The sequence below is a fragment of the Rhinatrema bivittatum genome, chromosome 2, assembly GCF_901001135.1.
Source record: "Rhinatrema bivittatum chromosome 2, aRhiBiv1.1, whole genome shotgun sequence".
Classification (NCBI taxonomy): Eukaryota; Metazoa; Chordata; class Amphibia; order Gymnophiona; family Rhinatrematidae; genus Rhinatrema; species Rhinatrema bivittatum.
The window spans coordinates 807,395,191-807,417,741 of record NC_042616.1 but is presented as its reverse complement, the minus strand read 5'-3'; the positions used below and the strand labels follow the sequence as shown (position 1 = coordinate 807,417,741).

The 22,551-nt window shown below is 42.0% G+C and overlaps 1 protein-coding gene across 1 annotated transcript in view; it reads left to right on the top strand.

Moving 5' to 3' along the window:
• The window catches only part of ZC3H3 (zinc finger CCCH-type containing 3), a 777,623-nt gene that overhangs the window by 427,015 nt on the left and 328,057 nt on the right, over window positions 1-22,551 (top strand). Inside the window, exon 5 of the mRNA XM_029592180.1 lies at window positions 7,124-7,317. Within this exon, the coding sequence (XP_029448040.1) occupies window positions 7,124-7,317 (194 nt within the window). The remainder of the gene's footprint in view (window positions 1-7,123; window positions 7,318-22,551) is intronic.

Here is a 22,551-nt window from a genome sequence, read left to right as displayed (position 1 = left end):
TTCCTCTCATTTGGGACAGTATGTTATCTCATGGCAGTCTCTCTTGGAATCTGTACGAAAATCTAAAAAAGATCTGCAGAAGCTTTCTGCTCAAGTTTCAGAATTTCAGCCTCAGATCTCTTCACTTCAGGACAATCGAGCCGATACAGTAAAACTCGCGAGATACAGTAATTTAATTTATTTAAATTAGGGCCAGCGGTAAAAAGAGGCGCTAGGGACACTAGCGCATCCCTAGCGCCTCTTTTTGGACAGGAGCAGCGGCTATCAGCAGGTTTGACAGCCAACGCTCAATTTTGCCGGGGTCGGTTCTCGAGCCCGCTGACAGCCATGGGTTCGGAAACTGGACGCCGGCAAAATTGAGCATCCGGTTTTCGAGCCGTGGGCCTCGTTCACATTTTTTTTTCTTTTTTTTAACTTTCGGGACCTCCAACTTAATATCGCCATGATATTAAGTCAGAGGGTGCACAGAAAAGCAGTTTTTACTGCGTTTCTGTGCACTTCCCCTGGTGCCGGCAGAAATTAATGCCTACCTTTGGGTAGGCGCTAATTTCTTAAAGTAAAATGTGCAGCTTGGCTGCACATTTTACTTTCTGAATCGCGCAGGAATACCTAATAGGGCCATCAACATGCATTTGCATGTTGCGGGCGCTATTAGGTTCGGGGGGGTTGGACGCGCGTTTTTGACGCGCTATTACCCCTTACTGAATAAGGGATAAAGCTAGAGCTTCGAAAACGCACGTCCAATCGCGGGTTAACAGTGCGCTCCACCGGAGTGCACTGTACTGTATCGGCCTGAATGTTGGGAATATATCAAAGGGCCATATGGTCCTGCACTATAAAATCGAATCTCTAGAATATTAGATGAATTAACTTTCCTGAGCAGAAAACTATATTATATCAGATGCTAAGAAGATGTTTTATGAAGGTGTTGAAAATCCCTGAGAATATGCTACTACATATGGCTAAGGTCTAGCGAAGAAGAACCCTCATCAGGATGCAGAATTACAGCCTTCTTTTGATGTCCTGGACATTACTGGCTTTTTGGAAAACTCTAGTACTACTGAGACGATCGCTGCAACGTTCATAGCTACTTTTGTGGCGGACTCAGATTAGGATCTGCTGATGAGATATTTTTTCGTAACAGGATTTCCTCTTTTTGAGTTTCCGTGTTAATATATTTTCTGATGTGGCAAAAGCCACCCAGCTTAAGGGGCCGATGCAATATATTTTGCGGAAAGCGGGCGCTGACTTTTTAGCACCCGCTTTCTTAGCACATACACATGGCACCCGCAAGGGGAGTCGCCATGCAATATGCAAATTAGGGGGTCACGCTTGCGTGACCTTAGCGTCTCCTTGCTAACACGACCCCGCGGCAGCTGCTGGTTATGAAGACAGACGCCAGTAAACTCGGCATCGGTTTTCATAACCGGCCATCTGCCAGTAATGAAAACGGACGAGTTTATCGGCATCCATTTTCATTACTGGCAGACGGCCGGTTATGAAAACTGACGCCGAGTTTACCGGTGTTGGTCTTCATAATTCGGCGGTCTGCCGAGGTTTTGTTTTTTTTTTTATTGAAGAAGTACCGAAAAGCAGTTTTTTCTGCCTTTCTGTACTTCTATGTGTGCTCAGCTATTAATGCTTGCTCCAGGCAAAGGCTCCAGGCAGGCGTTAATATCTGAGCGATAAATGTGCGTCTGAGACGCACATTTATTTTATTGCATGCGGAGTGAATGAGGGTCTTTCTCAAACAACGTTAAGACCGCTTCAAATTTTGCAGAACTCAGCGGCAAGAGTTTTGACAGGAGTAAACAAAAACCTAACTTATCATTCCCATGCTTTCTGCACTTCATTGGCTTCCAGTAGATGCAAGAATTAAATATAAAACACTTTGTCTGATTCAAAAAGCTATTTACGCTGAACATATTGATTGGCTTAACGCGATGTTGCGTATTCACACCCCACAACGTAACTTACGTTCTGCCAATAAAGGATTCCATGTTAAAACTAATCGGAGAAAGTTCTTTTTTACTCAACGCACAATTAAACTCTGGAATTTGTTGCCAGAGAATGTGGTTCGTGCAGTTAGTATAGCTGTGTTTAAAAAAGGATTGGATAAGTTCTTGGAGGAGAAGTCCATTACCTGCTATTAAGTTCACTTAGAGAATAGCCACTGCCATTAGCAATGGTAACATGGAATAGACTTAGTTTTTGGGTACTTGCCAGGTTCTTATGGCCTGGATTGGCCACTGTTGGAAACAGGATGCTGGGCTTGATGGACCCTTGGTCTGACCCAGTATGACATTTTCTTATGTTCTTATGTTCTCTCTGTGGCAAGTGCTAAACTCACATCTGTCGGAGAAAGAGCTGTCTCTTTAGTGGGCCAAAAATTGTGGAATACCATGCCTCTTGAATTGAGACTACAGAGAGATCTGAAACTGTTTAAAAAGGCGTTAAAAACGTGGCTTTTTAATCAAGCATATGGCACAGACTCGAGCCAGTGATTTTTATTCTATTTATTTTTAAGTGATGTAATTGATTTCAGCTTATGAATTATTTAGATTTAGTTTTTATTATTTTATTAAGTACCTATTTTAATAGTTTTACTTTATGATTGAATCTTATTTAAATTATGTAGTTTGTATTATGTATTTTGTCTGTTTTTTAGTTTATGTACAACTGTAAACCATTATGAAGGTTAAAAAAACCAAACATCGGTATATAAAACTGACTAAATAAATAAAATAAAATAATAGCCTCATTCGCGTGCATTTGCAGGTGATGAGCGCTACCTCGTTCATTCCACGTGAGACGTGCGTTATCTAGGCGCTAATCCCCCTATTGTATTAGGGGGTGGATTAGCGCTTATTTAACCCGCGTCCATCAGCTCGTGTGAGCGCCCTGTATTGCATTGGCCCCTACGAGAGAGAGATTTTTCTTTTGCGTCCTGGGATGTTACACCTTGGGACATTATTGTGGTTACATTTCCTTTGTAAATGTGTGATCAAGTTGCAAGGGGTCAAATGTATTTTTTATGACCTCCCCACAATTGTCTAATTTTATAATTCAGAGGCAATCTTTCATCTTGCCATTGAAAGTCTCTTCTGTTATCTGCCTCCCATAATGATGGCTAAATAGTTATTTTTTTGCTGAGTCTCTAGGAGTTGGCTTTCTTTTTTTCTTTACAAAAGTGATTCCTCACAATTCTTCATTACTCTCCCCTAATTGTGGGCTAATATTGGAATTACCTTGATTTGTTTTTTATTTGTTTCTGTACAAGGAATTATTGCAAAAGCAATAAATACATTTTTTTTTAAAAGGAGGTAGCATGTACTATTTCCTAAGAAAATATAGAAACAAATGTAACCCCATCAAGACTGGGGGGATACCTGGTTCTAGTTGGAATCCCACCCAGCCAGGGCCTCCGGGACCTTCTGCCCCCGCAGAAAGGGCCATGAGTGATGCCCACTCCCTCTTGCCTCTGCCATGACTCTTCAAAGTGAGAGCAGTGTCAAAGCGATGGCAGGCTTTCTCTTCCCAGAACCCCCATGGAAGGGATAAGTGGGGGTGAAGGAGCCCGGGGAGACTGTGGTCATGCCTGCTAATTAGCAATGAGGACCTGGGAAAAGAAATGAATTCCCCCCCTATAATGAAAAACAAACCAAAACAAAATGATTGTGGCTGCACCTCCCGCATGCTCCCAATCTATCTGCTGCAATCTGCAGATGGACAGGACTGAAAGTGAAAGATTTTGACTTGCCAGCTTAATGTTGTAGGTGTAGAAAGTCGGCACTACATACTGAGAGGTTATGGCACCTTCATCTGATTGCTGAACGGGAGCCCTGTTTTCATTTTGTGGCTGGGGAATGGGACCCATTGTATTAAGTTGAGACTGAGGGTGGGCCAGCCTTCCGCTGTTTGTTTATTTATTTATTTGTTTTGTATATACCAGTGTTTGATTTTACATATCGCATCGGTTTACAGAGAACTGAGAGGTGCAGGAAAACAATTGTTTCCTTTTGTTAGTTACAAGGAACATCTATAGCATATGGATAGTTAAATAATAATCAAAGGTGTAAATATTACATGTAACAGGAGAACGTCTATAACTGATCAACAAATAATAAAATAAAGGTGTAAACATTACATGTAACAGGAGAACGTCTATAACTGATCAACAAATAATAAAATAATCAAAGGTGTAAATATTACATGTAACAGGAGAACGTCTATAACTGATCAACAAATAATCAATAAAATAATCAAAGGTGTAAATATTACATGTAACAGGAGCACGTCTATAACTGATCAACAAATAATAAAATCAACAGTGTAAATATTACATGTAACAGGAGAACGTCTATAACTGATCAACAAATAAAATAATCAAAGGGGTAAATATTACATGTAACAGGAGAACGTCTATAACCGATCAACAAATAATAAAATAATCAAAGGGGTAAATATTACATGTAACAGGAGAACGTCTATAACCGATCAACAAATAATCAATAAAATAATCAAAGGGGTAAATATTACATGTAACAGGAGAACGTCTATAACCGATCAACAAATAATCAATAAAATAATCAAAGGTGTAAATATTACATGTAACAGGAGCACGTCTATAACTGATCAACAAATAATAAAATCAACAGTGTAAATATTACATGTAATAGGAGAACGTCTATAACTGATCAACAAATAAAATAATCAAAGGGGTAAATATTACATGTAACAGGAGAACGTCTATAACTGATCAACAAATAATAAAATAATCAAAGATGTAAATATTGCATGTAACAGGAGAACGTCTATAACTGATCAACAAATAAAATAATCAAAGGGGTAAATATTATATGTAACAGGAGAACGTCTATAACTGATCAACAAATAATAAAATAATCAAAGGGGTAAATATTGCATGTAACAGGAGAACGTCTATAACTGATCAACAAATAATAAAATAATCAAAGGGGTAAATATTATATGTAACAGGAGAACGTCTATAACTGATCAACAAATAATAAAATAATCAAAGGTGTAAATATTACATGTAACAGGAGAACGTCTATAAATATTATATGTAACAGGAGAACGTCTATAACTGATCAACAAATAATAAAATAATCAAAGGTGTAAATATTACATGTAACAGGAGAACGTCTATAACTGATCAACAAATAATAAAATAATCAAAGGTGTAAATATTGCATGTAACAGGAGAACGTCTATAACTGATCAACAAATAATAAAATAATCAAAGGTGTAAATATTGCATGTAACAGGAGAACGTCTATAACTGATCAACAAATAAAATAATCAAAGGGGTAAATATTACATGTAACAGGAGAACGTCTATAACTGATCAACAAATAATAAAATAATCAAAGGTGTAAATATTGCATGTAACAGGAGAACGTCTATAACTGATCAACAAATAAAATAATCAAAGGGGTAAATATTACATGTAACAGGAGAACGTCTATAACTGATCAACAAATAATAAAATAATCAAAGGTGTAAATATTGCATGTAACAGGAGAACGTCTATAACTGATCAACAAATAATAAAATAATCAAAGGTGTAAATATTGCATGTAACAGGAGAACGTCTATAACTGATCAACAAATAATAAAATAATCAAAGGTGTAAATATTGCATGTAACAGGAGAACGTCTATAACTGATCAACAAATAAAATAATCAAAGGGGTAAATATTACATGTAACAGGAGAACGTCTATAACTGATCAACAAATAATAAAATAATCAAAGGTGTAAATATTGCATGTAACAGGAGAACGTCTATAACTGATCAACAAATAAAATAATCAAAGGTGTAAATATTGCATGTAACAGGAGAACGTCTATAACTGATCAACAAATAATAAAATAATCAAAGGTGTAAATATTGAATGTAACAGGAGAACGTCTATAACTGATCAACAAATAAAATAATCAAAGGGGTAAATATTACATGTAACAGGAGAACGTCTATAACTGATCAACAAATAATAAAATAATCAAAGGTGTAAATATTGCATGTAACAGGAGAACGTCTATAACTGATCAACAAATAATAAAATAATCAAAGGTGTAAATATTGCATGTAACAGGAGAACGTCTATAACTGATCAACAAATAAAATAATCAAAGGGGTAAATATTACATGTAACAGGAGAACGTCTATAACTGATCAACAAATAATAAAATAATCAAAGGTGTAAATATTGCATGTAACAGGAGAACGTCTATAACTGATCAACAAATAATAAAATAATCAAAGGTGTAAATATTACATGTAACAGGAGAACGTCTATAACTGATCAACAAATAATAAAATAATCAAAGGTGTAAATATTGCATGTAACAGGAGAACGTCTATAACTGATCAACAAATAATAAAATAATCAAGGTGTAAATATTACATGTAACAGGAGAACGTCTATAACTGATCAACAAATAATAAAATAATCAAAGGGGTAAATATTACATGTAACAGGAGAACGTCTATAAATATTACATGAAACATGAGAACATATATAACTGATCAACAAATAATCAATAAAATAGTCATGCTGTCTGCCTATGCAGCCCTCCTGCTCAGAGATGACTGTTAATCCAGGCTCCCATTGCAAGTTCCTTTTTTGAGCTTAATGAGGCAGATCAGAATTTTTACCTGTGAAGGCAGAACATAGGCCTAATTAAACTCCTAGTAAAAGCTGGAATGGCTCAAGCTGTTATGCAGTGGGAATTTGATCACTCTCTGCAGCCCTCACCCCTGGCTCATTAAATGATCCATTTTACTCATAAAAATATTCAAAGATGGCACCTCCACAGCTGCAGTAGAGAGGGAATTTCATATTGTTCTTTCTTTCTTAAGCTCAAGTTAAATTTTGCCTCTTGTCACGTCTGTTAGATCGCTCTTTAACGTGAGCTAATAATGCTGCTTTTGTCTTTCCCAGGATGCCTGATCTAAGTGATCTGTTTGTTATTTCTCTGTCGCTTTCTGGCTGCCGGATGCGCCCGCTCTGTCTCCGAATGTCCCAAGGCATCGGAAAGCATTTTTCTGGGGTTGTTTTTTTTCCTGTTCAGGTGATGTTTATTTGTTTTTGTTGCAGGTTGCTGCTGATGAACAGGATGCACCAGCTGCCCGTGAGTAGCAGATCCCCGCAGCTGCAGCAGAGATGGAGAAGCCGGGGACTGCGTTGCATTGGAGGCGTAATGTACAGGGTGTCTGCCACGAAGCTCTCGAAAACATCCAGCACGCCCAGCAAGTCCAGCGACCTGGGCAGCCGGAGCTTCACCAGAGCAGGTAGAAGTCCAGGGAAGAGCAAGCCGGGTTGGATTTGGGAGCGTTGCATCTGAATTTGCCCGCCGGGATCTGGTGAAACTGTGGGAAGCTAACGGGCTCCAATGTTGCCACCCTGGCCCTTAACCCCCCCCCCCAAAGCTCACCACTGTTGGTGGTCTGAAATCCTCCATTACAACTGGCCTGGCCTGAGACCAGATGCATTGGGTTCTGAGCCCAAATCTCGCAGGTCAACTTGTCAGAGCAGAGCCATTCGTGAGAGAAATGTGCACGCTTCCTTTTATTTATTCCACTCTGTCTCTAACGCTATTGTTTTTAAATGTTAGTTGACAACGCCGAAATAATTCCCTTCCGTTTGTGTAAATGTTGAAGACTAGGCCAGTCCTGGTGGTTCTCGAGCTTCCTCCTCCGTGGAGTCCCGATCATCGTTCAATGACAACACTTAGTGGCTGGAGCAGAATTGCGGCTTTTCAGCCGGATCCCTGGCCGAGGACCGTGGTTTTAGTCACTGGGCTTAGTGAGGGAAGAGAAAAGGGGGGGGGGGGGGCGGGGGGGGAATCTCCAAGCAACGGTGCCAGATCGCAGTCCTGATTCCACCCGACATGGAGGAGAAAACGGCCAGCTCTAAATGAATAAATAAAAGCACCTTGAAGACTAAGCGGCAGCATGCCAGCAAGCAGGAGGCTGTGGTCTGTGCTGGGGATCTCCTCCTGCCACTCTTCCACCCTCATGGCCGTGTGCTGCCTGTGGACTTCACAGAAAGAAGGGCAGCCCTGCCCTGACTCCCAGACCACAGACATTTTGGTGAGAGAGAAGTACAAACGCCTTATTACTGCTCACTCGCGCTCTCCCAGGATCTCTGGGACCCATCAGAAGTTAGGACAAATCATTTCATCTTTGAGTGGATGCTGGGAGGACAAGCTAGAGAATAGGGGACCTGGCTGGGCTGTTGTCTCCAGCATTTCCTTCTTCCTTGCATCCACAGGGGTGGGGCCGCTAAGCCATTTAAAGGGCCCCCTCTCTGGTAGAGCAGAGTTCGCACAATAGGGAATGCATTAAAGGAGGGCCTTACTGAACGGGGCAGGAAGAGGCAGCAGTCGCTCTTCTGGAAGCAGCTGTGCGAAGTGTCCCCAGTCACAGCAGGAAAGCAGGCAGTGAGGAGGCGGGAGGAATGGGGTATATAATATGAAAGCAGAGCTGGAGACGAAGGCCTGGCGTGGTCCTGTTTAGGTGCTGAGGTGCGTTCTCAGAGGATTTAGATGCCTAACTCCCCAACTGCTCCTTTAGCGATGTACCAGGGCTGAGTTTCAATAGGAGCCTAAATTTAGGAGCCTTAAAAGTGGGTGGCAGCAAGGGTGGGGCTAGCGCAGGGAAAAATGTTTTCAGCACGGGGGGGGGGGGGGGGGGGGCGGGGCCTCCCTCCCTCCCTCCCTCCCTCCCTCCCTCCCTCCCTCCCTCCCTCCCTTCCTTTAGGACCCCAGGATTTAGGTGCGTTTTCAGCCTAGCTCAGGGACTAAAGCCAGTCGCTGGGCTTTATTGAGTGGTGCACTGCGTGGGAAGTTACCCGGGCAGCTTTAGTTAGGATATTCAGTAGCACTTATCTGGGACTACATATCCCTAAAGTTATCCCCAACCTACGTGTATCTGGATAGCATGGAGCACACTCCCTGTCCTGCCTCTTATCTGGTTCAGTGTCACCCGGGGGAAAACTCTGTTTCTGCTTAGGCTGAGGCTGACGGGGGCAGGAAAGCATTGGATGGGTTTGCCGTGTGAGGAGCCAGCGTTTTGAAGGAGAACGTGGAGCCCAGGCCTGGGGAGAGTGGTTACACTGTGTGCACCTTCCCCGGGAGTATGGTTGCGCGGCTTACAGGGCATTGAAATGAGGCTGCCTGGTGATTATGCCAAGCATTTTGTTTGGCTTCCTGCTTTTCGACTGCATTTTCCTGACGTGGCTTTCATCCAATTTATTCCAGATTTTAGTGATGTCAGCGTGACTGTGCCTGTCTGTAAATGGATGAGAAGGCTCATGCGTGTGATAACAAAGCTGCCAAAATATTACGCGCCAGAGAGCAGGTTCTGATTCTGTCCGAAATTCACCATGAATACAATAAAATAATAAGGGAATACAATCCCTCATAAAGGGGGCTTTTTTGGGTTTCCTGAGCAGCCCTTTTCAGAGGACACAATTATGTTTCTTCACCTGAGGCAGCAAATCTCTTTTTTTTTTTTTTTGCTGGAAAATGTTCTAAGTCCTGAGCAGGTGTGAATCGAGCTCCTTAAGTTCAGAACTGCATATGTCCCGTCATGGAAGCGGAGCAGTAAATAAGCGAGATCTTATTTATTAAAGCCTGAACGCCGAGCGCTTGTGGGGAGAGGGGGGGTGAGCAAGGGAATTTTCCATTATTCTGACAGACGCCTGGGATAACAGCAGCCGCAGCATTAAGGGCGGGACCTGGCCCCAGAGGGAGCTCCGGACGGCTTCCTTGCACAGCTGGCCCAGCAGCTAAAGCTTGAAGAAGCCCCTCTGCAAATGAACCAGGTCTGAAAAACAAGATGGAAGCTGGCGTGCACCTGGGGTCAACTGATTGTGCAGGGATCAGATTTGAGCAAAAGTGGCAGGCTCAAGGTCTTAAAAAACAAAACAAAAAACCACCTTGCCCTTGAGGGGGAGAGGGTCAGGGGAGTTGGGAAACTCTCTTTTGGAGTTAGCTATTGCCCGGAGAGGAATGTTTGTTTAGTTTGCGTTTTGTATATCCTCACAATCTCAGCACTTAGGGAAACAACCGTACCCACCTTGGAGTGCCTTATCACATTTATAAAATAGATTTATGGCGATAAAAGTGGTTTCCTCTGCCATTGTAAACCGATATGATGTCCAACAACGAATGTCGGTATAGAAAAACCTTAAATAAATACATTTTCTGTGAGTGATCTCTCAGCAGACTTCTTAATGCCTGGAGGAGTTCTGTGGTGAAACTGATGATAAACCAACGGCGCCAACTTTTCCATGGAGCAGGACCAGACACTTGGAAGGGGGCTGGCCGGCTACAGCTATCCCTCCCCCCCCCCCACCCCACCACTATTTCTCCCTTACAAATCAAGCACGGACTTTTATCCTAGGCAGATTCTGCCTGCCTGTTTCTGGGGCTCAGGTTCGACTCTCCTCTTCCTCTGCAACTCCCAGAAGGGACAACGTGAAGCAGCAACAAGTGCGGCACAGTTGTGGGAGAGGCAGAGGAAGAGAAGAGTCAAACCGAGCCCCTAAAACCGGCAGATGATTGGAGACCTGCCAGGCTGCCACCTCTGACTGGTCCCTGGCCTTGCCTGACCCTTGTAACCGGACACTATACAACAGGCTTCTAAAACCGGGCTGTCCGGTCGAAAACCGGGCAGTTGGTCACCCTAGGTGCCATGGAAGGACAGAGCAAAGAAAAAAGACTAACAATGAAAACGTCTTCTCATGTTTCTAGAAGATTTCTGGATCTCTTTCCTCTTATTGGAAGGTTTTGGGCCAGGGCTGCCACCTTACCTGTTTTATGTCTGGCCTGCTTGCAGTGTCCCCGGAATGGGGACTTTTCTCTCGTTGTGCATATTAAGTCGATCAGAAATGTGACTAGATATTCTCGTTTACAGTGGACTTTCTGAAATTCTTGACAAAATTATTTTGCTATGTAAGAACCGGAGAAGTTCACCCAACTGCCTTGGCTGGGGGCACCTAAGGACATTGTGACCCACCAAAGCTTGCTCTTCTGCCACCCCATGTTCCTTCGATCCATAGATCAGTTATGGTGCGTGAACCATAGTATCAGCTTTACAACAAATTACAGTCACACAGAATCAACCTGACAAAACATTCCAACTACTTTATGTCTGCACCATTTTGTCTTTTCTTTGCCCTCTATAGCTATATTATGCTTCCTCTTCTTCATTCTATCCCTCCCTGTTGAAAACTCTTCCCATCATCAAGGACAATTTTGAAACTCTTTCCAGTGCTTTCTACCTGCACCCCTGCAAGCCGATTTTCAGAAGGAAACTCCTTTGTGGGGTTTCCCTTTAAAATTCCTGTAGTAGGCCAGCACCGTACTTTGCAGATAAAAGTACAGGGGGGTGAAGCAGGTTGTAATGCCAATGGAGAAAATGGACCCTTGTGACAGCAGTGTGGTTGACACAGCCTATCGAGCAAACCCACTAGGCCCACACCAGCAGAGAAGCCCATAGGCGAGACCAACTGGAGCTTCACCTAAACCAGCTGCCTCCCTTGCAGGTTGAGCCCTTGGGTTCTAGTGGCCGGCATGACTTAGGTGGGTCCCTGGGACTATCCAGATCGCGTGTCCAATCCAAGCAAGGGTCGGGGCAGGCAGCAGACAGCAGAACGGATACCAAGCCAGAGGGCATGGGCAGGGAACAGGAAGCCAGGGCCAGATGGGCAAGCAACAAGGCAAAGAGAAGTCAACCAAGAAGACAAGATAAAAATACAGGAACGGACAAGGCACAAGCAAGACACAGAACTCAGCTAGCAACACGCACTGGGACACAAGGATGCCAGGGGACCTGTTGCTGAGGTTCTGGCTGGTTACAGAGGACTTCTTGTATACTATGGAGGATGTGATGTCATCAGTGAGCACCACAGGAAGTCCTGGCTAGAGGACTTATAAAAGGAAGTACAGAGTTGTAGGGAGTTCTGTCCCAGGTCCTTGGAACAACATGCAGCCGGAGGCTTTGGATCAGGGGTGAGGGGTTAAACACAGGTGCAAGGGTTTCAAAATGAAATCCCCACACATACTTTTCTGGGGCCACTCTAACTCTGCTCCCAGCACTGCCCCTTTTCCCCTTATTTTCCACAGGTGAACATCACTTTACATATGCAAATCTCGTTGAATATTTCCTCATAGAATCCGCAGCTCCCCTTCTCTATGTTCTCTGCCTCCCCAGCCATTCTCTCTTCTGCCTTGTCCATGTTTTCTTTTCAGCCTTCCCCACTGTCCCTGAAAGCATCTCACGCTTTTCACTGTCGCCTCATCTCTGCTTCTCTTCTCCTTCTCCTTCTTCTCCTCCTCCTAGCAGGAGATATCTACCCCAGTCGTGGCTCTTCAAGTAAGCTCCCACTCCACTAGGCTCGCCAACCTTACCCCACCCCCCTTCTTAATCCCTTGTCCCTTATGGAATGCCCATTCTATTTCCAACAAGCTTACCTACATTCCTATCGACTTTCTCTCTCATTCCATCCATCTTCTTGCTATGACTAAAATCTGCTTTCCCCTGAGGACTCTGCTTCAGTTGTTACTCTCTGTCATGGAGAATCTCTTTTCTCCCGTTGTCAAACAGCTGTTCTCCTCCCCCTGCAGGTTTCAACCCCTTCTTCCTCCTCATTCCCATTCTTTTCTTCCTTTGAGGCCCACCCCACTGTCTCTACAGGTCATGTATCTAGTACCAGATAAAGTACCCCTCTTCCTGTCTTACCAACTTAGTCCTGGCTTACATTCTTCCTTGACCCATCTTCCCCCTCCCTTACTCTTGAGAGCTTTGACTTCCATGCTTATTCCTCAAAAGCTTCTTGCCTTAACCTCATTTGACCTCCAGTTATGTTCTGCCGCTCTCATTCGCCAGCTATCGCGCAAAAGGATGCCCTTTTTGAAAATGGCCTGCCGTTGCGTGGGTAACGATGCATGCTTTGTTTCACAGTGCAGATACCTCTAGTCACTTTTAGGGGCAGGGGCTGGGGAGAGGAGTTGAGAAACGTCATGCATAGATTGGATTTTCCCAACCAAAATCTGCCCGCAGGAAAAGCAGGTTCAACGTTTGCATGTCCTTTCTACCCATTGACCGTTTTAGAAAGGAAAAGTACGTTTGTACGCTCTCCTTTTTGAGAATTAGGTAGAAGTCTGTGGGACGAGAATAAAGGGGAATATTTTAAGGAGTGTTTAACTGGCCTTGGCTGGGTGCTACACATACAGGCTTTCAGTCCTAAGGGCATGTTTAGGCCAGGGAAGGTAAAGTCCATGCGTCTATGGCATTTTCCAAGCTTTGTGTGTACTCTTCCAGCAGAAGCTTTGCTTGTAGCTAAAACAGGTACAAGTGATCACTGCATCAAGTTTGGAAGTGAAAGCACAGGTGTAGGTAGGAAGTACGTGCACCAACGTCCGGAAACGTTTCTTCACGGAGAGGGTGGTGGATGCCTGGAATGCCCTTCCGGAGGAGGTGGTGAATGAAGACAAAAACAGTGAAGGAATTCAAAGGGGCATGGGATAAACACTGTGGATCCCTAACGGCTAGAGGATGGGAATAAAGAAAAGAGTGCATGGGGGTAACTGAGGGTAACTTGCTGGTGTGGCGGTTACTACCCTTAACAATTAAGCCTCGATACTGCTAATGCAAATCCATTATTGATCTCTGCTTCAAAGACAGTGTGAAAAGGGGAATTGGATTCAGACAGCAACAATGAGGGCCCCGACTTTTACAGTCTGGGGAACAAATAAACATGGGGGTAACTTGCTGATGCGGCTGTTACTTCCCTTCATCACTAAGCCTGATACTTTTGATGCGCCTCCAACATTGCTCTCTGCTTCCACTGCAAGGGTTAAGGGAAATTGGATTCAAACAGCATCGGAGAGCCCTGAATTTTACAGTCTGGGAAACTGCTAAGCACGGGGGTAACCTGCACAGTGCAGCAGAGACTGGCATAAGCTTGCTGGGCAGACTGGGTGGATCACTTGGTCCTTTTCTGCCGTCATTTCTCTGTTTCTTTGGCCCAACGCAAACAGTTTAAAACGTGACCCCTAAATGACACTCCTGCTCAGCTGCCAGAGTTGTCTTTCAGTGGACATCCGCCAGCTCTTACAGGATTTCCACGCGCACTGCCTCCTGATGCCTGGTTAGATCTGGGATTCACCCGGGTTTCTTTGGACCCATACTTTTCTGTAAGATATTCATGGCTGAGTGCTTGCGTTGCATCTTGGAAGGGACAAAAAATATCCTCATAGTTCCTCCCTCCAGACAAGCAAGCGGAATCCCTTGCCCTATTGAACACAGGAGAGGAATGTGGAAAGCAGCTGGTCCATGCGACTTACAATGCTTTTGGAATGGCTTTGGAAGCTTCTGCAGTGGCTATCGGCACCTGCAGGCTTTCATGGTTGTGAGTCTCAGGGAGGATGTGCGGCTCAGCTTGCAGGCATGCCCCGCAGTGAACACCTCTTCAGAGAGAAAGTCAGAGAGGTGGCGGGTCTGATTAAGGACCGATGTTCGATGCGCTGGGCAGCCACCTCTGATCTGCCTTCCTCTGCAAAGAGCAGCGTGAACCAGCAAGGAGAGAGCTTTTTCCATCCAGAAGGGTGTTCTGCTCAGTCCACCCACCTCCATCAATAGCTGAGCTCTCGTGCTTGCAGGAGCTTCAAGCCTCACACAGCCGCCCAGTGCAGAGCATACGGTGTTGAACAGAAATCACATGCTACAAAGCGTGCGGGCTGAGAAACTTAGTCTAAGCCTGAGAGCTGGCCGCGTCATGAAGGGCACCCTGTGAGTGCTGTGGTGGGACTGGAACTTGGATCTGCAGCACTGCAGGGTTCAAGCGTGAGCCGAGGCATGCTGTGCTGCATGTGGCATACACCTGATGGAGGATCATTTTACCTGCTGAAGCTCCAGATGGGTGTTACAGGTTTTGTTTCAACTGCTGTGTCTGCGCTGTTTTCCCATCCCTGCCATCCCCCGCTCCAAGACAAAGCACACTTTGATTATTCAGCCTTCGAAGACTGTAGGAAGCTCCCACAGCCCTGGAAGATATCACAAGGCTGCCAGAAGTGATAAAAAAGTCATCTGTCTTGCTAAGTGAGAGGCAAAAGACAGTTCTCTGCTGCTCAGCCATGGGTACTGCAGTCCTGAGCGCTCTGCGGTTCAGCATTGAACCTGTGTCCATTTACGCTGCTGGCAGAACTCCCCAGGTATCAGAATTACATCGGATTTATTGAGTCCAGGAAAATATTTGACAATTTGCTGCTATTTTTGGTTGCTTAAGTTAAGAACGGACATCGGTTTGCCCTCCATGCTTGCTCGCCTTCTGTGCTCGGTGCAGCTGTAGCAGGAGCTGTGGTACCTGTGAACCCAGTTTCCAGTCCCACCTTGGCCATTCAGAGTCACATGAATTTATCGGCATCACAATTTTATAAAGTGCTGCCAAAGTAATAAACAGAATGATTAAATCAAGAAAGGGTGAGAAATGTAAGGAAAAAAAATGAGAAACTAATACTAATAGTAGTAAAGTGAAGTTACAGGTTACAGAAAGCCCAATATCAGGGACATGTTGTGAGTTTCCCTCTGAAAGTCACTCATACTCCCTCTGGTCCGATACATTTTGAACCCTTTGGTCATTGTAGTAATGTGATTTATGATGTGCACTGCTGCATACACTGACAAACTCTACGACACAATAAATGTCACTTGTTGCTATTCTGTAAAAAGAAGAGGAAGTTGAAAACAAGGCTGGTTCCTGGAACCCCCGGGCTGCGCTGGCAGCCTCTTCCAGGCACTGGGGGGTCAGCACCAGCCTTCTAGGCCTTAGATTCTAGGTTGAAATACTCTGGAAGGGATTAAGGTCAGAGCCACTTTCAGTACAGTGTTAGTCTTGGTCCTCTGCCTTTCCATCTATTGTTGGAAAGCACTGTATCTTCGTAGCCTTTCAGTGACACGCTAGGTGCGAGCTCCAGCATCGCTGAATGATTTCAGGGTGCTAGGTATGTATTTAGTGAGTTTCTTAATAGACCGCCTCCTCGGCCCAAAGCAGCATGCAATATTAAAATCATTCCAGTTTTCTGGAACAGGGGCCATGATCCCAGTGAAAAAAAAGCTTCCTGCAGCCTGTTTCCCTAGTTTAGAGAGAAAGCGTCGGCTGCATTGTGGTAGGAGTTGCTCTGAGGCACCCTTGTAACAGTCCATGTATACCAGTCATGTGCACTCTGAGCTAAACTCACAGGAAAACGGAGACTTTTTCTGCTGACAGGTAGTTATTTGTTTATTTAAAAATGTATATTCCACTGCTTCTGGATTACAGATCTGTCCAGCGCGGATTACAAATGACATTCATAGCACGTAAACATACATTAACATAAAACATTTTTTACATTACAATAATAAAACATATTCATCATTTATAGCTGTTATCCATAAGCCTGTCTAAACAGTAAGGCGATCAATTGTTCCCTAAACGCGCTTCTATCTGTCTCACACCGCAACTGCACCTCTGCACTAGCATTCCATAATGATGGTGCCCCCCATCGGAAAAAGTTTGCATACGTTTATATCCCTTCCTTGAAGGAATCTGCCTTAAACTTGTCTCTGCAGAAAGTGAAGTTCCTTCGGGGGCATACCAGTTAAGTTTACATTTCAGTGAGCATGATTCCTCAGAGAAAAGCAAACTCTGGATTACAACGAGCATCCTGGATTTACTTTGAAACCTTGTAGGAAGCCAGCGTAGATGTTGGAGAGAGGGACTTATATGACTCATCCCATGTAAAATGTGGGCAGCAACAATCGTAAAACTTTAAACAATTTATCTGGTAAACCTAATAATATTTTCAGCCTTTGTAGTGCTTCTGTGCCATTTCCCTTCTGTCTCCCTCCATACCCTCTCTGCTTTTCTTTTTTCTTGGTCACCGGCGCCTCTGCTCGATATGGGATCAGCTAAACCAAGCCACCTTTGATCCTTGCAAGTTGGGTACATTTTATACCCACTCAGCACATTTCTTCTTTGATAAAACAGTTCTCCTTTCAGCATAATGCCGATTTTTCAACCAAAGGCTTTAAAAGAATCCCCACAGGGCTCCCAGAAGCTGTCCTTCATGGGCCATCACTGTTTGGGTGATGGCCACAACATCTCTGCACGTAGCTTCTGTGCCAGCTGTCAATAAGGGTAATTCCACCCTGGTAAGACAGGCTGCAAGTCTGCCTATCCAGTATGAGTAAATCCAGCTTGAAACTGGCCTCAAAGACCCAAGGAACTGACTCCTGCTGTACTAATAGCCAGGCCTTGCCAAAGCAGATCAGCTCCTTAATCCAAACATAGTCTCTAGGTCAGAACCATGCTCTGTTTCTCCTCACTCAAGCCACTCCCACAGGATCTTGAAGGACTGACCATACTAGCTGAAATGGACAAACCTTTAGCCTCTAAAGGAGGCATCAGAGGGTTGGCACGTTCTGTCAGTGCATGACTTCAAGGGCTTGGATGTGTTTGACGTGGCCCAGACTCCAAATTAGACCATGCCTGGAGGGGTGTTCATTCTCCAGTGCCAGGTTGGATCTGTTCTGATCTCCAGATGGCCATCCACCAGTCTTCAAAGAATGACTCCACACTGCCTTTGTGGATTAGTCAAATAGCATAAGAATCTTTCCTGCTGGGTCAGACCAATGGCCCATCGAGGCCAGCATCCTGTGTCTGACAGGGGCCAGTCCTGGTCACCTGGGACTACCCAGCAAATTCCAATATGAAAGTCTGTTTCATGTTACTCTTCCCAAGAATTTAGAGGTGGAGAAACCCAAGTCTCTCTGGATCAGAGTTGTTTATGGACCTGTCCTTCAAATACTTGTCCAAACATTTTAAAACTTAGTTATACTATTACACTTAACCACATTTTCTGGCAACAAACTGTGTGTAAGATTCAAAAAATACTTTCTCCAATGTGTTTTCCATCTGCTACCTGCTAGTTTCAGGGAATTTCTCCTAGTCACAGCGTTATTTATTTCTTTAAAATATTTGTTTTTCACCTGTAACATGTGCTAAGTGAATTGTAATATTTGATATCGAAATACAGATTAAAAAGGGAAAAAAAGAAACTACAAGCTAAAACAATGCAAACAGTTAAAGCACATAAAGTTCACGTGGCTTGCTAACTCTTGACTATTTTCTCCCCTTGCAATGAGCCCATCCAGTAATACCAAAAGTCTCTTTACAAAGGGAGCCTTTTCAGCTGCTTACGAAATGCTAAAACATCAGTCAGGCTTCTCAATGATTCTGGCAACTTGTTCCAGAGAGTAAGGCCAATGGAAAAAAAAAGGCCTGCTGCCTGGTCCCAGTTAATTTAAGGCAAAAAAACAGAGGGGACTACCTTACACCGTGGAAAGACTTTTATTAGAATTGCCCGACTCAAAATACAAGCTGAGTTTCGCCAAAAGGCTGCATCAGGGGCTAAAACAATCAAGAACAATAGATATTACCACAAACAAGCTCTATATTAAAAATTATAAACAATCTGCTAGAAAATGGATGATTGCTCATCTCTATGTAACTCTGCCATAATAGTCTACACTCATAATATTCATATATAACATACATATTTAAATCATTAATGTGCAACGTGACCCATTCACTCTATTTTAAACCTACTACTATTTAAAACAAACATCATTTTTATAAAAAAATTGTTTTAAAAAATAATTTTAAAAAATATATGAAAACACTGAAATCATTACCTTTATGCTGTAACCGTATACTCACAGCTACATATATCAGTATATCAATCTGACCATTAATTGTTGCAGTAAAGCTGTTAATAAAATGATCATTAAAAAACATAAAATGAGAGAAAGTCTCGTATACACAAATATATCAATAAATAATATTAAGAAACCATATGCATATCAAATCACACGTACAGACTATAAATAATATTCATAATACACACATCTAAAGCTGAAAATTATAAAAACAGCAATCAAGCTATTGCAGTAAGTTCAATATCAGTGCACTCATAACTTCTTCCATTTAAATGACAACAATGCAGATATAATTAAAACTGCCTGATAAATAAAACAAAATTGTATTGACAAATCGCACTAAACACATTTTAGCGCTAAAACCATTTTTTATCGCTAAAACTTAGTATAACACATAAATAAAGTCTTAAGCTGTTATTTTAGTAATCCCTAAGTTGTTGTGATATATATAACTAATACTCAACGAGCAGCTCTACAAAAAAAAATTTTACTTTACATCTCGCAAAAACTAGCACTGCAACTAAGAAAAATCCTCTGCTATATTGTCATTTATATGGCATTCTTCAAAAACAAAGTCTCACATTCGGACTATGAAAGAGACCTAATACACACATCTAAAAACTGAAAATTATAAGAACAGAAAATAACCTATTAACAATGAGTTAAATATCAGTGCACTCATAGCTTCTTCTATCTAAATGATAACGTCACAGACATGAATGGCCATAGAGATAAATAATTAAAAATTAAAACTACCCGGTATCTGAAGCAAAGGTGTATTGACAAATCACACTAAACAGATTTAAGCACAAAAACCATTTTATATCGCTAAAACTAAAATAAAATCTTAAGCTTTTACTTTACTAATCCCTAAGTTGTTATATTATATATAACTAATACTCAATGAGCAACTCTACAAAGAGAAAATTTTAGAAAGTAGTCTCAAGGCTATCTACTTTACCTTTGTCAGTCAATGAAACATCTCGCAAAGACTTGCACTGCAACTAAGAAGAGTCCTCTGCTGTGTTGTCATTTATATAAAGTTCTTCAAAAGCAAACCGGGCCAAAAAACTATGACATCATTTCCTGTGAAATGTGTCAATCACGTAGTCAAGGAGACAAAATTCTAGAGAACCAATTTCGATATTAATCAAAAGCATGGCTATTTTCACTGCACCAAAATAAACATTACATCATTTCCTTTGTTGCATGGTTTATGTATATTTATGAAGGCTGACACTTAAAAAGAGGACTGTGTTGTATATATCTAGATATACCATGATCGCTACTGTGTCTATATGAAACCAGGCTTACTATGTAACGTTTAAAACAACAGAAGGAAAATTTATCCTTGTCAAGATCGCTACAGAGTAGCGCTTAAAGAGGAAAATATGTGTCTATATCAAACCGGAGTCATTATATAACATTTGGACCAACGAAGAATAGACTAGTTGTATATCAGTGATTCTTTATAACAATGAAGGATAAACTAGCTGTATATCAGTGACAGGTTCACTAAGTGACGTGCAAAACCCAAAGAAGGAGGGGAAGAGAGAAACTAATACTATCAATAATGCATCTCCTTTAAAACGGGGTCACTGTCTGGCGATCGGAACACAGGAGTGCAACTGAATATATATAGGTGAAAGCGGGTCACTTGTCTAAAAAAATTATAAGAAAACAGAAAAATCTATTATAAGAAAACAGAAAAATCTATTTCTTGATTTAACCCTGCCGGTTCTACAGTATTATATTTAAAAATAAGACGTTGTTCTATGCGTAGTAAGACCTTATCCAGATCTCCACCTCTCCAGTTCAAATTAGGTTTATATAATACACAGAATTTGTAGTCTTCAAAATTATGGTTAGCTTGACTGGAATGCTCAACCATTGGTTTACCTTCTAACTTTCTGTTGATCGCACTCCTGTGTTCAATCAAACGTTTGTTCAGTGGTCGAATGGTCTTACCAATGTAAAATTTGTTGCATGTGCAATATGCTACATAGACCACACCCTCACTTTTGCAGTTAGTGAATTTCATCAATTTATATGGTTCTGATTGGTTATTGAACAAAACCTGTTTAGCCTTCGGATTCACAGAGCACACTGAGCAGTGACCACATGGGTAGTGGCCCTGAGGTCTCAAATCTTTGAACTGTTTACGTGGAAGTGCAGAGGGGACAAGAAAAATCTCTTAAATTGCGTTCACGTCTGTTAGCTATAACAAGTCTGCTGTTTTCGAAGCACTCTAAATTCCGCACAATTTCCCAATTTTTTCTAATAATTCCAACAATTCTATGTGTCATGTGATTATATGTTAAGGGGAATGCCACAATATCCTTTGTTTCTCTCTTTTTGGATTTCAAAAGTGTATGTCTTACTTGTGTCTGTGCTCTCATATATCCAGCCTTTATATGTGGTGCTGGATAATGTTTCTGTATAAACCTCACTTCAAGTTCTCTTGCCCTTTGTTGGAACACATCCTCATCTGTACACAATCTTCGTATCCTTAAAAACTGGGAATAAGGAAGATTATTTTTCATGGATTTATTATGACAACTAGTGTAATCTAAAAATTTATTAGTATCTGTCGGTTTCTTATACAGGTCCATACTAAATTTACCGTCTTGTACTGTAATTTGGATATTCAAATATGAAACTGTTTCTTTGGAGTATGTCATAGTAAATTTGAGATTGGTGTCTATACTGTTTAACCAAACCAAAAAAGAAGGGAGGTCATTCATGTCACCTTTCCAAATCATAAAAACATCATCGATGTACCTACGCCATAAAGCTATATTTCGCATATGTTGTTGGTCTAGCTTCATTTTATCTTCAAAAACACTGACGTACAAGTTGGCTATCGAGGGAGCCATGGTAGCGCCCATGGCTACACCTTTGCATTGAAGAAAATATTTATGTTCAAATTCAAAAAAATTTTTTGTAAGTGCTATCCTTGCTAATTCTAAAATAATCCATGTAGGTATACGCTTACATTCTTCGCGTCTATGTAGAACATCTTCTATGATCAAGAGTGCTTCTGATTGAGGTACGTTTGTATAAAGGGACTCAATATCCAAACAAACCAAGGTAATATCATCATCTTCTTTTAGGTCCAAGGTTTCTAAAGTATTGATAATATCATTGGAATCTTTAACATATGAGGCAATCTTAGGTACCTGAGGTCTCAAAAACTTATCGATAAACTTTGAAATTGGTTCCAATAGTGAACCCATAGCAGAAACTATGGGTCTCCCTGGGGGTGCTGTTACAGATTTATGTATCTTCGGAAGGATGTATATAGTTGGCATAAAGGTAATGATTTCAGTGTTTTCATATATTTTTTAAAATTATTTTTTAAAACAATTTTTTTATAAAAATGATGTTTGTTTTAAATAGTAGTAGGTTTAAAATAGAGTGAATGGGTCACGTTGCACATTAATGATTTAAATATGTATGTTATATATGAATATTATGAGTGTAGACTATTATGGCAGAGTTACATAGAGATGAGCAATCATCCATTTTCTAGCAGATTGTTTATAATTTTTAATATAGAGCTTGTTTGTGGTAATATCTATTGTTCTTGATTGTTTTAGCCCCTGATGCAGCCTTTTGGCGAAACTCAGCTTGTATTTTGAGTCGGGCAATTCTAATAAAAGTCTTTCCACGGTGTAAGGTAGTCCCCTCTGTTTTTTTGCCTTGGCTACGTGGGACCACCTTCCGGTTTGTTTCATTGGACCTTCCCTTGCGCGGACA